This window comes from Porites lutea, chromosome 7, assembly GCF_958299795.1.
Source record: "Porites lutea chromosome 7, jaPorLute2.1, whole genome shotgun sequence".
Classification (NCBI taxonomy): domain Eukaryota; kingdom Metazoa; phylum Cnidaria; class Anthozoa; order Scleractinia; family Poritidae; genus Porites; species Porites lutea.
In genome coordinates this window covers 27,254,067-27,272,195 of record NC_133207.1, presented here as the reverse complement: position 1 = coordinate 27,272,195, position 18,129 = coordinate 27,254,067, and the positions used below count along the sequence as shown (strand labels likewise).

The following is an 18,129-nucleotide window of genomic DNA, read 5'->3' as shown; positions in this document are numbered from 1 at the left end:
ACAGTAGCCCAGTCGAGCATAAAAACAAAATAAGACAATTTAAAGCAAGAAGTCGAATTTAAAAGAAAAATCGAAAAAACAATCACATGAATTTACCGTAAAAAGCTCCACTTTGCTGGTGTAGTAAAGACTTCGCTGTCGACGCTCTCACTAAAATTTTGCCACTTCTAACTGTTACTAATAACTACTCATCTACGTAAGCGAGACTAACCTTAGCAAAGGGGTCAAGGTTGAATATGAACATCTCTAGCACATTCCTTAGCCAAAATAGAGCAGGTATTGGAAGTCGTTGTTGCTATGACAACGTGAATAACCTGCAAAATGGTACATGCAGGCGCCAGCCGCAAGCCCTAGTGTTTGTACAGGCGGATTCCGTGTGTTTTCAATCTTCTTAGTACTAAAAACTTTATTTCCAAGCTTTGATAACCTTGGGGTCGTGAGAAAAGACAACACAGGAGTTTTCGTTGTCCTTTCTCGAGGGGAAACAATTACAAAGTGACGCATTGTATTTTGAAAGTATACGTTCAACGCTTGAAGGAAACCTGGCTAAAAGTTGTTAAAGGAAATATTTTGCTAGGTGTGAAGATCTGTAAAGGACCGTGTTTAACTGATCGGTGATTCAAAAAGTTCTAGGGTGAAAAACTGTTAGTAAGAAGCTACGAGCTGTGCAACCTCAAGATTTGCATTTTTTTTCCCTCACACCATGTGTAGTTTACTTGGTTTTATTCGAAACAATTTCTTTGCCACAGTCAAATAATGCAACATTTATAAGTCAACGAAGTGTAAATAATACTTCAACAAAGGTCAATTTAGAAATAACAAAGGAAAGTTATGGATGCATATCTTACATAAACCTCTTGTTACTCGGCGGGATGTAGAAAGATATTGATAACTCAGCCGGCCCGTTAATAAAGTTTGTAACATTTGCACGTGGGCCCCCTGAAGAGTTAGAGAAAAAGGGACGGTTTGTTATTTTTAGACCTGAAAAACTTTGTTGAATTCATCAATGAAATAAAAGCAGAGCTTAAGATTGTCTTGGTGTACGTTCTTAACTGACAACAGAGAGAGAGTGCATCAAGAAATACCTCGACTCTTATCATTCCCCCGAATAATGTAATACACGTAAAAATATAGTGTGTTTGTAAGTGAAGGAACTTGACATTTATGTTACTAACAGTTTAATTTGTCTGTTCATTCCCCGTGTCGTTGCGAGAAAACAATCCTTTATATCCATTTTTCGAAAAGTGTCAAACGTTAGAGAAATCTGTCATAGCAACTTAACCAGGAAAGAGGCGACTTCAAATAAACTGTTCAGGGCTGGTAAATTGTTTAATAGAGCTCCTTGGAGATTGGCATTGTGCAATTATTGTGACCTTGATTGGATCCTATCTGATTTGTTCTGGATTGTAATTTAGGCTTCATCGCGGAAAAGCTCTTTCACTTCTGACACAACATAAATAATAATATACTCAGCGTGAATCAAACCTCGTCTGATTAAACTGTCTGGAGCTACACAGCCATTTTTAGCATTGACTGAAAGTTTCTTTGTGTTTAAAAGTTATTCGTCTAAATGGAGAGCTACCCACTGATCTTGCGCAATGCTACAGTTCCCCATTGACGCAAACACGTGACGGGTGGTCATCTCCTGTCTACAACTGAAACCAAAATTAGATTTTTATACGCCTTTATTTAGCGCGATAACTCAGCCAATTTAAGATTTCGTTTAAATCTGCTTTGTCTTTCCTGTGAGACCCACCGTTAGGCAGGTGAAAGTTCGCTGGCCCTTTGTGCGTCATTACACCGCTTGTGCCCTCCTTTGAAGTAATTGAACTGCATTCAATGAACCGCCGACCAAGTGTTCAAGAACATTTTAAATATTTAAATGAAGATGGCAAGACGCCATCGAGGGAGAATTGGGCAATATTTCTACCAAAGTTCATTGCCATTTCTATAGTTCCATTAAAGTTACTTGGTTAAAATATCATTGGAGCCAACTAAATAAAATAGGGAATTCGCTATGAAAGAACGCGAGAAAAGAGCTGTTATACTGTTAGTTGAAAGACCACATTGAATAATTTCTTCCAAGATTCAAAACTTAAGTCATGATTGACTTGAACTCGGGACTCGGGAATCGATGCTCGTGTGATAGCAAGGGTTGGATTCTCTACGCTGAGAATAAAGAGACTGAGCATGCCTAAATTTACCAGTTATGAAATCCAACATTGACAGAAATCAGATCTTGTTCACTCCAAAGTAAGAGGGTGTAGCTTTGAAAAGTGGATGCCAATAACAGTTTTATGTCAGGAAATATTGACAAACAAGAGCCATAATCTTCCATTATGGCTCTTGAGACAAACAAAATAGAGTTTGACAAAGGAAAGAAAAGTTTTTCAGTACCGAATGGTCAGTCTTGATTAAAGATACCCACGGCGCATTTACTTCGTTTAACCCTTCCACTGCCAGAGTGCTTGATGGAGTTTTGTAATGTGACTCTAACTTTTGAGTCTGCGGACAAAATCCTATGATGTGACCATTCAAATGAAACCTCTCTGCCTGTACTTTCACATGGTGCTATTTGTTCTTCAAAATTTCACAAAATAAAATTTGGAAATTTGGTCGAAATTTGCTTTTGGCTAAACTTGGCAGTGAAAGGGTTAAAACACAAACCAAATGCACAAATTTAAAGTGACAAGTTTCAAAGAACCCGACTTTGTGTGAATCCATTCGAACCTAGAGGAAAAGGAAGGAGAACAGTTTTTACTTTCCAACTATTTGGACAATTTAGTTCTTACAATAGCAGCGGTTTAAGACTGTTGAAAAGTTCACAAACCTAAAAATAAAGCGTGTCATCCATCCGTTGTAAGGCAAATCCAATTGACCTATTAGAATTATATCACTTATTTACCTCGCTTGTAAATATTCTATTTCTCTTCCGTTTCCGTAATCGTAGTTGGTCGAGATACAGCACTATGTTGAAAGAATTCGTTGTCTGAATTAGAAAACACGCGACACTTTCGTCCACCAGCGATTCTTCTTTGCGCTTCAAATTGTTTTTCGGTTTATGCAGGGTTATTAACCGGAATAAATGTGTTAACTTCTAGCTTGAAAAACAGACGACAAACACCAGAACGCTGGCCGGAATGATTTATTTCTTATCTCTTCAACCATAACCCACGCTGATTCTCTAGACGTTTCTCCTTAAAGGCCATGAAGCATTTAGCCCCACTAGTTGTGTATTGATGTAAGAGGAATTTATTCCTTGATTATCACAAAGTGAAAATGAACATTTTTATTCTTTATAGAGTAACGTAAACTGCTTGATAGATCTAGAGTAAAATTTCAGAAAATTGTCCACAAAATTAATCTTTGAGGCAGCCGCAGTTTGCGGCTAGACTTTTCCTCTGCCGTCCTTAAATGTATATCATCAAATACTGACAAAGGCAACACTCTACTACACTAGCCAGTCCACAAGTACAATTCTATTATTGCTTATAGTTAATCCTAGGGCGTTATAAGATCACCAGACTTTTATGCGCACATTATACTATACACCTCATAGCCCCAAATCAGTAACCTGCAGAGTTACACTAGTATTTGTAATTCATCTAGTTCGCCGACTGACGTGGTTATATTCACAATCAAGATCAGAACTGAGGACAATCTACGCTGAGTATTCAAGAGGTACTCATCATTTTTTAGCTCTGGTGCTTTCAGTTAGCATCAGATGTAATGTCGGAACTCCCCTAATTGTGGAGTAGTATTCCTTTCTCCCGAAACAGCTTCTAAAACCTTGAACGGTCGTCACATCCCTTAACTGAGCTTATGCAGTACTGAATGATGAATCGATCGCTCGAAATAAAATAATAGATGGCCATTTTGACTTGAGAGCTAGTAGCATTGTACCGGCCAAGGCATTCATGTCTGGTTTCAGCTGAAGGTCAATTACTGTTAAGTTCGGCCTAGATCTCCCAATGAACTAAAAGTGCCAATAACCAAGGCGGTCATATCTCACTAAACTGTCTAATTTCGACTGAGATTGGCAAAACATTGAGGCTAATAGAGCCAAGAATCTCAGTTGTAGTTGATGTGAATAAAAATATTTGACATATCCTACTTTGTTGTTTCATTCCTGGGCCGACTTACTGAGTGAAACTAAGGGTAATATTATTAGAAAATGTTTGTCTTTATTACTCCCTATATCTTGGTGAATAAAAGTAAATCGCCATGCAATACATGCATCCATCATGAGAGTATAGTAACAAAGTGTGTTCAAATATCAAAGCCCAAACTAGATTAGATCCCTACCAGGGATTTACATTTTACATGGCGCACTACCGAAGCAAGTCTTTAACCAGCCAGTACGTGAGATCTCTGCCATGATTTCGTTCGATCAGGAGCCGATTAACCGCTTGTACAAAAAGAGCATTGACTCTCATATAAACCAACGATTACTGAGTACTTTCCTAGCGTATTTTTTAAACCTGACATGTTTCATCACAGCAAACACTCTCTGTCAAGAGGGCAATTCAATAAGCTCGGCAACGCCCGTACTAAAACCTAAATTTCTGCGCCAATTACCACACAGGCGGGAACGGAAACTCCAATTTTCATCAACAGGCTTAATACGGAAAATAAAACGAAGTTTGAAAGCATTAATTGGATAAGCAGGTAGACAGATTACTTACTAACTCGATGACAAAGTTCTTCTCACAGGGATTCAAAGAGATAAAAAACAGAAACTTTTCTTCACTCGATTAGGCTGACCGCACTTCTTTCGGCAATGAATATGTCTCGCCAAATATGTTTATCTTCATCACCGACACTCTGTGATTTAATCGGTCGTCCGTTTTTTTAAGGGAAGAAATGCTGAGAAATTAACTGCATTAAACGAAGAAGCAACTGAGAAATCGTGCAATTTATCACAGGCCTCTACTATTGAGCCAACTTACCTTACAGGTATCCAGATCGTGCATGAGTGGCTTAAGGCAGATAATGCGAATATGTATAATAAACATAAACACTCATCTGCTGCTTTGTATATGATGAGCGGTACTGTTTATATTGACGGTCGTCTATAGATGTTGTTCGACGGAAATGTTGCTTACGCGGCCGACAAACTTATATAATGCACTAAAAAGTCGGGATGTACGTGAGTATTGGCTACAAAATAACATTAGCACAAACGTAAACAATAGCAAATTAAAAATCGTCACGTTCCAAAAAAAAATTCTAGAGATGGTTCTTGAAAACATCACCTACTTCACACCCTTTTAACGTCGTAAATCACTCAACAAAATCCTTGTTTCAGGCTACACAAAGAGCAGACGACTAGAATTGACTCCTTTGTGTGCGTAGGCGGTTTTAAGCATTTGAAAAACAAAAAAAAATCGTTAAATAGTTTTAGTGGAAAATAACTGTGGAAGCTTTAGTGAGTATTTTTAAAACGCAGGTGCAAAAACAGTGGATTAGTAATAATACATGGTATCGATAAAATAAGTTTTAAAACGAGCCGAGGTTACAGCCTCGAAGTTCAATATCTACTTTCTCTCTTATTTATCTTACGGATTAAAATATCTCATTGTATCCATGTGACAAGCTCATCTAAATTCTAAGTCGATGCTTTTGGCGAAACATGCTGACTGGTACTGCAGGAAGTAGACTATGTCTAGTTGAGAAAGTGCAAGTGACTTATGGACCCTCATTGCATTTGCCAACGAGCAGCTTCGCGAAGATGCGAGGCTGCGAGGCGGAAGCCTAATAGAGCCGTGCGCGATTGTTCCAGGGGTAGAAAAAATCTCGAATCGATGTAACATAGCGTAATGTAAGACAACACTCATGACGTAATGCAGAGCAGAGAATGCATTGTTTCCGAGCGAACACGTGCCGTCTGCATGCTTGTGAGTCCCATGTTCATCCCGCCTTGCATTTGCAGCATATGCGTACGCGTATGGCCGCTCATTTGCCCGCTGGAATTTTTTATTGCATGTCGCTTATAAGGCCACTAAATTTTACGCAAAATGACTTGAGCGCAACTTCGGACAAAAACACAAACATCAATATCTCGAAAAATTTGCCATGTAAAGTCGGGATTTCAAATTCTTTATGCAGTAGCACAGTTTAGTTCACTATTTTCAAAAGACAAATCAAAGCAAGGGGCACACATACACCAACCCACGATCCGCCTTCCCCGCGCATGTCGTAGGAGAACTGCCGTGCTGTTCCCAGCCAACAGCTCCCATATGTGTCGTGTGGAGCTGGCATGCGCAGTTAAAGGACTTTTACCCCGTTCACTGACCTAGGGCTATGCCACGCTGATAAGCCCCAGTAAGGGCGAAAAATTTGTCCATGGCTGCCTCTTCCCGCGTGATACGCCTGTGCGCATGCGTGAGGTAATGGCCTGACCGTGGGTTGGTCTGTGTGTGCCCCTTGCTTTACGTTTGCACTATTTTCAAGATTATTTTCTCTAATGCAAACGAATTAAGTTCAATCTATTTTTCATCAGTTACTGTATTTCATGACATTAATTTTCTAAACAACATTTAGGTAACATCTTTGCTCGTTGGCACTTAGCGATAGCTATAACTAGTAGTTATATAATAGGGTTTGCCAAAAAGTCGGTCATGCCGATCCGAAGTAACCGTCAAACTTTACAATGAATTGCTTCTTCTTTTCGGAAATATATGCTATATTAATGGCTTGAACGAAAAACAACTCGCAGTATCACTGAATTCTTCATAAGCTCGTTCGATTTTTTTAGCAAGAAATTCTTTAAAGTTAACAAACTAAAAATGGTGAATAAATGTTTTCAGTGTTAGAAACTGAACAAACTTACGTTTAACATGCTTATCTAATTTTCTGCGGAAGTGAAATCGCTTGGTTCAAAAGCCAGCCGGCGACAATATGCGTGGGAGCTGCCGAAGCAATCCAAATGACTGCTCTTATAGAAGTGCGGACACTTAAATGAGACGATCATTAACCTTAAGCAAAATCCAATTATTCGGATTAATAAAACGTAGACAAAGCAAACCGTCTATTTGCACGAATCTGTACAGGCATATTTTGCTCTGTGTGACTCGCCGGCATTGGGTTGTTCATTGGAGAAAAGTCTATTAAAATCTTTCTATCAATCGAAATTTGTTTCACGTCGCCAAGTTTCATGGTCCATATTCAGCTCAATCTGAAAGTTTCAGGACTTTTGGAGTTGCTGCATTCTGCGGGAAGATGGTTGCAGTAAAGCTATTTCGAGAAAGGTTGTCGGAAAAAGTGCTCGCGACAATCCCGGAAGGTATCGTGGATGGTTTTGAGTTAACTGTTCTTCAAAGAAGTGAACGTATGTTTGCAAGTGCTAACGGAAAGCAACAAAAGTAGGTTCCACAGATACATTTTCAGGAATGGTGTATTGATGGTATCACATCTACCTTTCGGGATCGTCTCGTGCACATTTTTTCCGACAACCTTAAATTCTCGAAATAGCTGTATATGGACCGGATCAGTGAGCTCGTGTTCCCTTAGTCCCTTTTGCTTACTGGCCGACAGATCACGAGCTGCTGTTTCTATAGACTCTCTCAAACAACTGTGAAATTTGCATCAAGATTTCATCTTCTTCTGATCTGTCTGGCTTTTATTTTTTTAAAAATGCCTGTTATATTTAATCGATATCTAAGAGAAACTGACACTACCCTTGACCTCTTTGAATTATGTCTAGGCTGAGAAACCTATTCAATCTGACTTGCTCCAATCTGTCATCTGCAATCCAAAAGTCTCTCTCTCAAAAAGCACATAACATTAATTCAATCGAGAATTATCGTTGTAATTGGCTTTAGTTTGGACAAACATTTTACCTCAGAAATCAAGTCAGATTCAAGGGTCAAATATGTACAGATACTTGCTTTTCAGTAACGTGCAGAGAGCGTTCCTCGCCTTTGCCCTGCGGTATGTTACCTTACGTATACTGATTCGTTATTCACTCTCACGTTCAGATCAAAAAAAGCAATAAAAAGCAACAATTGGTATATTAAATAAAAACCTTTCCAGGTGAGTTCACTATTGAGTAGCAGTGACCTCACAATCCCTAAGCTTTTGCCACACCTAATCTTTTACCTAGTTGTTCATCGGTTATATATAGAGTACATTTGCCAGAGCTTGCATGAGGCGTTTTCATTAAAATTCGAGTTCAAAAACCATCCTATCATCACCGTAGTAACACGAGAACGAATTCCGAATTTCTGGCGAGAATTTCCAACACTTCTCACCGAGTATCAGAATCTACAACCTCCTTGTTTCATTAGCTGAGTTATTTCATAAATTTGTTGATGTGACTGGCAAAAACAGTTTAGTGTTTAAAAGTCTCTATTGAAAAATCCGCCAGCTCCATCAAATCAGAAAAAGTCGTCAAATTAAATTATAACACCACTCAAGATCAGCTCTGACTTCTTTCACTACTGATTCAGTTTGAAGATCCTTGATTCGGAAACCTTTGTATCTGTCGACTGTAAGTTCGCAGAGGTTAAAATTAAAAAAAATAAAAAGTCCGTGGGGGTTGTGGCTTTTTAGCTTTTAAGCAGTTCGTACTGTCAATTCAGAAGTTTCAGACAACATACCTGTCAGAATTCTGTTTTCAATAATCGTATGGTATAAATTACAGGGTCGATGATGATGTAACTTCCCTCGATCAACCTAGTTTTGAAAACTTTTTGTTTACTCTAGCAATTTCTCATTTTGCAATGGACTACAGGAAATTCAAGACAAAATAGTTACTTCAGTTAAGAGTGAACCGGGGTAAAGCTTTCCTCGTCTGCTTTTTATCTGTTTCATTTATCGACTGCGGCAAACGCAGATACATGATATACCGATTTTGATAAGTTAACCATACAAATTAATAAGCACACTTAATCGAAGCCGGAATAACGAGAGAAGTAAGCCACTCGTAATCACATAAAGAGGTTCCTTAGTAAAAGATTCAACTGATTTGTATCAAGATGTACTGATTTCTATCAACGGAAAATAAGTAAAATGTTCCATTTTGTTAAAAACTACTTCTAATTTATTAGGGTTTTATAACTGAACTGAATTCACTCAGACACTCTTGCTGGTGGCTTTGAATGTAGGCGAGTAATTTGCAACAAACTGAGGATTAACACTTGAAAAAGTTGGGCTAACTTTTACAAGTGTGTCGCCAACAATATCACTCTTTTTGCTTTTTTTTTTTAAGAATTTACTTGATTAAACCTTGATTAAACAAATTTACGACAAGAATTCACTTGACAATACCATAAAACATTTTTCACCGCTTAGACTATGCTGAAATCTTGGAAGACTTATTAATAATACAGTACACTTGTTATCGAACGACTGATCTTATATGGGACCGTCAAACGTGGTCAAGGTTGCTTGAAAAAACAGCCTCATATCACGCGCAAAGTGTTGCTCCGAGCTAGGGCGGATTCGCTGCACGAGTCCTGCACATTTTGAAATCATACACTGAACTTCATGTTGGAATTATGAGAGAAAATTTATAAAGAGTGATTATTAAAGTCTTTCGAAAAGCTAGCTAGTTAAGTGTCACGAAAAGAGTAATTTTGTGAGTGAAAATCTATAAAAAGTGATTATCAAACTCTATCGAAAAACTATCTGGTAATGGCAGTATAGTTAGTTATGTGTCAGGAAGAGAGTAAGTTTATTTGTTTTTCACCGTAAATTGTAATTGCCAGAGAAAACTTGCCTTGACCTCTCCAGTCAAGAGTAAAATGTTAAGCCCTAAGTTAGTGTGTACCTTGACGTTTTTTTACTGAACTACCATACAAAAAAACATGAAGTTTACCTGAAGGTACCTGAAGATCTTCTTATTGACCTGGACGATGGTTTGTTTAGCTTCCTGTGATCCAGAGGTAAAATTAAACCACTGGAAATGCCTTAGCAGCTAATGTATAGCCCGGTTTGTGCCTGATTTTTTTTTCTCTCTTTTTTTTTTTAATGCGGGGTTTATTAGTTGTTACAAATAAGTCTTAGTCAAGAGTGATTCAGTTTACTATTCAATGTCAAAAAAACGAAAGAAGAAACTAAATTAAATCAGTGCATAACAGTTTCGTAGTAGACCATAACCTATTTCACAGATTAAGTAAAATTACTCCGAGCAAACAGGCACGGACAAATACATCCAGTGGAACAGGATAAGTCTGGGGGAATCGAAGAAATCCTCTGTTCGCTGAGTGAGGTGAAGGTGATAAAACTTGCACGCTTTACAGCGAGTAAGCTAAACTATTTATTATTAATTAAAAACATTCTGTTTTGTTTAAATGTTAGTAGAACAATGATCGGGGCACTACACATTAAACAAAATCTGACTATGGTGTATAGATGTCGAAATAACTCCTTTTACTTTTGATAACTTTCATGGCCATGAATAACATCCTACTGGAGTGTAATAGTACCCGTGAATAACGAAAGATCAACTAGTATTGAGTTAAAACTGACAAAGATATTACTGCCTCAAGCTGATACCCTACCATTGAGTGCTTTGGTTCCCAGTTCGCGAAATTGAGTAATTCCCAATAGAAAATGAAGTCCTACAGATGTAGGTCAGTAATGAACAAACAACAACTGGGCTAAATGCCATGCGCCAAAGCTCAACTGTCATGGAAACAGTTTCTACAAAAGCTTACTCAAAGAAAAATGATGATCGAATATGATCAGAGGGAAACCTGTCCCATTGGAAGATAAATTGACTGACTTATTTCCTTTGAGCTTAACACATGTGTCCATCTTTGTTGCTCTCCTTGGGACGGCAGAAATTCTATGATCGATTATAAGGTTTCGATGGAATGGTCAAGACTGAAGGATATAATTTACTATATTTAACTGCACACCACACAAAAAACTGCGGTAGGAATCTAGCGAATAAATTGCGAAGCTAAGCAATAGATAATGGTCTCTTTCCTAGCCATATGTTGCTTCTAAAACTACAGTAGTAGTGACTCCCTTTTTCGATGTGTCATACCGGTGGTAATGTGGAGCAGTTTGTCCTGAGTACTCCTCGAGGCAAGTCAGAGGTCTCTTAATAATTCTCAGTATCAGTATCTAATGTTGAAAAGACTATATTATAACAGCTTTTTAGTTTAAACTTTATAAGTCAAGTTTCATAACAGGCCAAGGCCTCTGTGAATTACATAACAATTAAGCGGCGCTCATCTCGGGTAACAGCCAAGTCACTGAATACACCGGCCATCCAAGATTTTACGTGCCGCATCAGAACGCTGTTAATATCGCGGCACGGTGAATATCACGGTCGTTTCTAAACTTGTAACTTATTATAAGTTATGCTTATCACCAGATAACTCGATAAAACTTCCGTTAACAAGTCTTAATTGATACTGAAGTCCTCGATTTTTTTATGTTATGTTATGTTTTGGAATTTCACTTTCATCCGCTGCCGGCTTCAACTCATTTCGACCTTTACCCACGGGCGTCAGATGTGGTTTCCGAATGATAGAAAGAAAAACATCTACTAAAAATCCCTTGAACATGACTGAAGACATGTCGGATATTTGTGTTTACTGTTTTCCTTTCTTATCTAAAAATAGGCCTTTGCTTCTGCAGTCGAGTCATTCAAAGGAAAGACGTTTTGCACTCAGACGGTGAGCCACAAGGAAGTGTGGCCCTGTTAAAACGAGGTTCCGAACCGAAATCGGACGACGCCTAGTCGAACATTGCGTTAGCTAAACCCACACTTACAGCTAAATTAAAACAAGCCTAACTAACCCATCAACTTTGAGTTATTTTCTTGTCTGTGTCCAGTTATAATTTCGGCAATCTATGCTTCTCAAAACTGTTCAGTGCTGTACAAATGCCGGTGAGACATGTTGCCTCTTCTTGACTTAAAAGTTGGTGATCATGCAGTAACTTACTTGCATCGGCCTGTTAAAAGCGTTGATCTATTCCATATACCAATGGTTTGTAAAATGGGTCTGTCCCTGTGGTCTATGAAATGACACTTGAACTATGCTATGTCGTACAGTGGTTAAATACAAGCCGCTTATTGTTAGAAAAAATTTTTGCGTTTCGTGAGGCCCAGGTAGCCGAAATGATTTCACAGGTGACATATCCTTTTCGTTGCTTTGTCCGGCGACAAAGGCGGTTGAAATGTCTGAGGGTTCTTAGGTTTCTGGGTGTGAAAAAGGAGTAACATAAGCCACAGTTTGATTTTTAGCTGAAAAATTTTCTCCGTGAATGAGTTGCTTCAGTACAGAGCTCCGGCCGGGTCTCAAATCAAAAGTTAACTAGTGAAAACAAATAAAGTCGTTACTCTTGAAGAGCACAACAATTCTTCTCTTCGGAGAATGACTTTTCGCCCAATCTCAGATATTATCTTTGATTACAATAAAATTCAATATTTTAATGACGCAATTAGTTTTTTTTAAATTAATAAGTGTTTCAGAAAACTAGGTCAAATCGCCCCTACAAGTGTGTCCACATCCGGCTAGGACAAAGTTTCAGAACGTCATAGAAATTAAGGGTGCAAACTTAGTGGCGGGGCCAAGTTCTGCGATGGATTTCGCAAATTTTGTTGTCCACTAAAAAAATGACGCAAGTGTAATTAATAAATTTGTCAGAAGCTGAATCCCACATAATTATATTGTGTAGCGTAGCTTTTTTGCGACAATATCATGGTCGATTCGCTCCGCCGATGTCCAACGTTGTTTGCTAAACACAAATCACAGTGCACCTACATTTCCTACAATAAAACGGCAAACGGTTCTATTCTCAGAAATCCAGCTAGTCACAGTGTTAAGCCGAATGAAGAAGATGGCATCTCACTTATTTTGCCCATGGCAATAGTTAGACTCGACACGGGTCCTTCTGACAAAATCGACGTAGAACATTATAAGGCCAGTGACCAAGACTGCGATGATAAAAACTGATTGAACTTACCATGACAGACCTGTTTGTTGTCACTCCGGATGTTTCATTAGCAGAAGAAGTTCCCTCTTCAGTGCAAGTGGCCATCACAGTTATCCACTGGCCCGTTAATGGCGTCTCCAGGACACGTTGTAAGCACGCTGTACCGCTGTCAAACTTTCTCTATTCGACGACCGGCAGCGTTTGCTATTTTAAGCCCGTAACAAATTCCTTACGGGACCCCTGTGAAGTTTTTTTGCTTTGTTCTATTGTTTTGGTTTAGTTCTGAAAATAAACTGGACTTATTTTAGGAAGAAGCAAGCTGTTGGCTTCGCGGATGAACGGGTGCAGTCCTAGTGACAGCTGATCAAGTCTGTTCTCCTACTCTCAATTACGTAACAGCTATACCTGGCGCGCCGCGAGCGAGTTGAAGCGCTAAATGGTCCAACTCGTGCAGTATTGAGAGTACTTGGCACCTGCAGCCTCTCTGTATAAATTCCTGGCGAACCTATCCTCCCACGACGGACGACAAGTTTAATGAATGAGTCATTCAGCGTGCGAACTATAAAACGAGTCAAAACAGTTCATTCCAGAAATTGTCTGCCGTCGATAGATCTGGGAATCTCCTATTTTTTGACGGGGAAAAACAAATAAGAGCCGATAATACGATTTTGTCCGCTAAGCCATCTCCTTTCCAGAAGTTACGTACCTATTTGTTTTATATCTGTTACAGAGTTACTTTTATTTCGATACAGGATATGTATATCTATTGTCAACAAAGATCACAGGTCTAAGCTGTTAAACAGATGCAATACAAGTCACGAAAAATCTATTTTTGTTTCTTAATCTCTTTGGCAGCCAGGTCGTGAGAAAGCTCGAGGGTAACAACGACAACTAGTAAATATTGACTAATTTTAAGTACCACGTGGTCGCTGACGATCTTTGTACTCGAGTTCTGCTTGCCCGGAATTTCGCTCGAAAACATTTTTGTTAAATGCTAGCGTGACGATTGGAATAAGGTAGAACTTTCTGTCTCGCCCTTCGCGTGATATCACGAAATGACCAAGTTATCAAACACGCAAAGGCTAATATTGATTCCGAATTAATTTCACTGTTATTATGCTCAATTTCATGCACAAACCATGGTCCTGAGAGGTTTAGGATCTAGGAGTTCCGTATTTAACGTGCCGATGCATAGTATAGTACCGATGACTTTTGAAGGTTTTATAGCAGCTTTTTTTTTTTCGGAAGTCAGCACTAATGTGTTAGACATATAATGATCACATGTGTTAACATGCCTTAGCCGCAGGGCCTGTCTGATCCAGCACACGACATCAAAATAGCTGAGTTTAACACCCAATATAACTGCAAACAAACCAACCAGTTCCGGCGAGGGCTCTGAGTCGGGTAAAAGTATCTATGATCTAATGAATTTTCTGTATTTGAACTCGCTTACTCCCAAATATTAGGCTAAAATCAAATTCCAGTAAAATTCCATGCCCAGAAACAGTTCAATTTTAAACTGAGTAAGGTGTACTATAGAAACTTACAATAAGTTTCCATCAGTTACAGATGAAGAATTTTAACTTATCACGTGAATACATTGGTAACATCACAATTTTATCGGTCATACCGGCAAACATAAAGTTAACAAACCAAGGTCAATCTATTCCATAGGAAGTAAACTTAGTTGATAACGTACTATATAATTCTCTTATTAGCGCAACAAGGTTCACAGCGATAAAATCAAACAAGTCCTTTATCAAACAAGTCAATTTATCGCAAGTTGTAATAAAAAATAAACCCAGGTTTAAACCCATGGATTAACTTTAGTTCCCCATTTTTTAAAAACTAACTTCTTAATGCTCAGTTCACGGTCATAAAAATACCTAAATACCTGACAAAAATTCTAAGTATTCCTTGGTTTCAGTATAAATTTAAAAAAAAAAAAGACTTCGCCAAAACAGCCTGGAGAGGAAAAGAAGCCCAAAAAATAATTGCCCTATTGATTATCTTTCAATTCCATTTGATCTCTGAGTGATCAGTGTTATTTGTGAGTGACTAAGCACGATCATTATCATGGCAACCAATTTTTTTTCGCGCAATTTGGAATGATTGTTGGCTAATGATATGGCACAGATTGATAAAGTTGATATTCAATGTAATGACGTTATGGCTTTCACTTTCACTCTTCCCACTCAACAGCACTCAGTAATCCGCGGGTGTAAAGGCTCCAGACTTATTGATTCTTGTTTAATTAATTATTGGCTCGTATAGAGTGTTTTCACATGACGTCAAGGCGGCCATATTGGTGTCCCAGAACAATGAAACGGCGGCCATGTTGGTGTCCCAAACCAGTCCTGTGGGAGTTGAACTCTTTTCTTATGCAAACGCTTTCTTTTGTTCCTATAAATTTGCATGAACGCTGGCCACGTGAGTGAAAACACTCCATAGACTCTTTCTCCCTGCGAACGGACGCAATATATAATTGTGTCACTGCGTATTAATAGCCCGACGTTAAAGAGCTAAAGACATTTTGGTTTCTCCGCAGTAATTACCGTATATATGTATGGTGCCATTCTATCTCCATACCAAGTATATTGGCAAATCAGTTTCTTCCGTCTTGGCAGCACACATTTTTTTAACTGGTGACTTTAAACTGAACGGGATCATGAAATACTAATTGACTGACATAAGCAAAGCAATCAGTTTAGTGTCTGCTACTTACAAGAACTTTCGATTTCAGAGTTTGAGAACAAAGTATAATACCACTAGCTGATTCGTGCTACAAATAAACCAGATAGGTCTCTGAGATGATTACCAAGTCAGTTTCTGAATAGGTACGTTTAATGAAGTACTATAATTATCTTCTCTCGGTCATACTGATTTGGCAAGTTCGAGAGCAAGCTATATTAGCACAACTGGTTAGTCCGCAGCATTTTCTGTGCGGGACGTTCGATACATAAGTCAGTGACCTCAAATCCTTTTTCTACTTCTTTCTTTTACGTATAGCTTTAAGTAACTTTAAATACCCGTTTAACTTAGGACAATTAGAGAGAGGTGCAAAATGAGTCGCAGGGGTTTGTCAGTCTATAAATTAAAGTTACGAGTAACCGATGTTAAAAAAGGACCTTTACCTTTACGCATCTGAATGAATAATTAATGCGGCAGACGCATAACTAAGAAAATCAAGTACCTTACCCCAATGCATAGCTAGTGTAGCGAAACACAACTGGGCAATTTCTAAAGTCTAACTCAGACATGAACTCTTGTAAACACAACTGCCTAAAAGATCGTCCAGTTTTTAATGCAGCTGTTCAGCTTAGTTTTCGTTATTTCAAAATTCAGCCGTCGATAGTCTAAAGGAAGTTTCAGCTAAGTTATTGTTACTATCAGTGGAAGATATTGATCGTGGTGTGTTAATTATCGTTAGTCTCGCGAAAGTCCCTTCGTTCGACTTTGCCATTGATCGCGCGCAGCTGGCCTTTCACCGGCGATGGTATCGATTTGCCGAGTGGAACTGTAATTAACACTGTTGGTCCTTGTGAGTGGTACACTGTGGACTTCACTCGATCATGCTTGATGGGTAATTCGATCAGATGCTTTGCTGGTATTGTTAGTATATGAGACTGTTCCCTTGGCTGCCCGGCGCTTCATGGTAGCGATCAGCTGTACGGTACTGTCAAAAACTCGTAGGCATCCACGATTCTGTCGTCTCTGTTGATGACTTCTGATGTGGATAGCCTCCTTTACTAGACTAGAGTCCCAGTGAAGGTCTCAGTCAATAAAATTTACGTCGTGCCAAAGCGATATAATCCGCAGTCTTATTGGTGTGTTCAGAAACGCTGAGCACTGATTTTCTGAAGCCGTATGTCCCTGTAAGGAAATCCGGATTCCGGAATCAGGGAAATTTTTGCTTGTTGAATCCGGAATCCCATGCAGAAATTTGAGTTGGGCAACCCGGAATACAGCCCAAGGAATCCGGAATCCCACTAACAATTGGAATTCGGAATCTAAGTTCCACTGGCAAAAAATTAATAATCCAGAATTCAGTGTCACTCCGGGATCCGGAATCCACTGCGTGGAACCCAGAATCCAAGACTGTCTTGGATTCCTTTACATGGGGCGATACCGGTCATGTTCCTCAATTCGTTCATCTATACATCTTCCTCACTCGCCAATGTACACTTTGCCGCATTCGCAGGTATTCTTATAACTACTTCATCTTGTTTTCGAGAGATGATAGGTATTGAAACTAGCGAAAAATTAGATTTGGCCGGTGTAATTGCCTATCGGCAATCGATTTCGGTATTAACAGGACAAAGTAATTGGACGGTTTGTGCCATCGTGCGCGTTGCAATAGGACAATTACTCTTTGCGTGGTTTCCCCACGTCTAGCAAAAAACTCTCGCAAGTTCTTTTTATTTTCTGGTAATGATTATTTAGTAACAGAAGGTTGGTTTCGTCTAATTCTGTCTGAAATCTCAGCACTCGTTATTAAACAAATGGGACTCCCGCTAGGTAACCACTCGCACACCTGCATGACTACAGACCGAACTTAGCCACTCAAGTTTAGGTCAGTCTTACTACTATCGGGCGTGATCAAAGGGTGTCGAAATACTGAATTCTCTGAGCCAGCAGGATGCACTCTTGATTTTTTTTATTTAAGTTAAGAGCTTGCACATCTTTTTTGCCTTGACATGCATCGTACTCGGCGGATTGAACTGCGTACATGTGACATTAGGTTTGTCTCTGAAGTTAGTTAATTTGCTACCTTTGCATTTGCTGGCTGTTTCCAAGTCAGAAGAAAGTGCGATATTTGGATCTTGCTTCTACCGGTACATGTCAGTGTCACCAGTTACTCAAAATCAATTAATTGTTTTGGACTTTTCCTCCTTAAAAGTTCGTACCAATTTAGTGTGTGTGCACAAATCCTTTGCCCTCAAAGAATAAAAATACATATCTTTTGTTACAAGTAAGTGTAAGAAATTTTAAAAAGGTAAAAAGTAAGAATTGAAAAAAATGTAGTATATTACATAGCTAATTCATTTTTAAACACTAAACGATTAATAAAAGAGTTTTTAAAACGCATAGTGTTAATCCTAGGTTTAAAACAAGTTTCTTTCCTAAGATTGTAACTGGACGGTTTAACACGAGGCATAATAGATAATAGATAATGATATGACTCTGTCTGTTAGTGTATGTAGTGTTAGTGTATGACTGTGACTGTTAGTG

At 38.8% G+C, this 18,129-nt stretch overlaps 1 protein-coding gene across 8 annotated transcripts in view; it reads right to left on the bottom strand.

Moving 5' to 3' along the window:
* The window catches only part of LOC140942650 (doublesex and mab-3 related transcription factor 3, truncated-like), a 42,350-nt gene that overhangs the window by 11,050 nt on the left and 13,171 nt on the right, over positions 1-18,129 (bottom strand). Inside the window, exon 1 of one of the 8 annotated variants that reach the window (XM_073391586.1) lies at positions 12,928-13,244. The exons of 3 other annotated variants lie outside the window; for them this stretch is intronic. In XM_073391586.1, the coding sequence (XP_073247687.1) occupies positions 12,928-13,002 (75 nt within the window). In that variant the 5' untranslated portion in view covers positions 13,003-13,244. Of the gene's footprint in view, positions 1-96; positions 189-211; positions 609-4,949; positions 5,105-11,903; positions 11,925-12,927; positions 13,245-18,129 lie in introns of those variants that run through there. 4 more of the 8 variants (XM_073391591.1, XM_073391587.1, XM_073391588.1 and 1 more) reach the window with 4 other exon arrangements.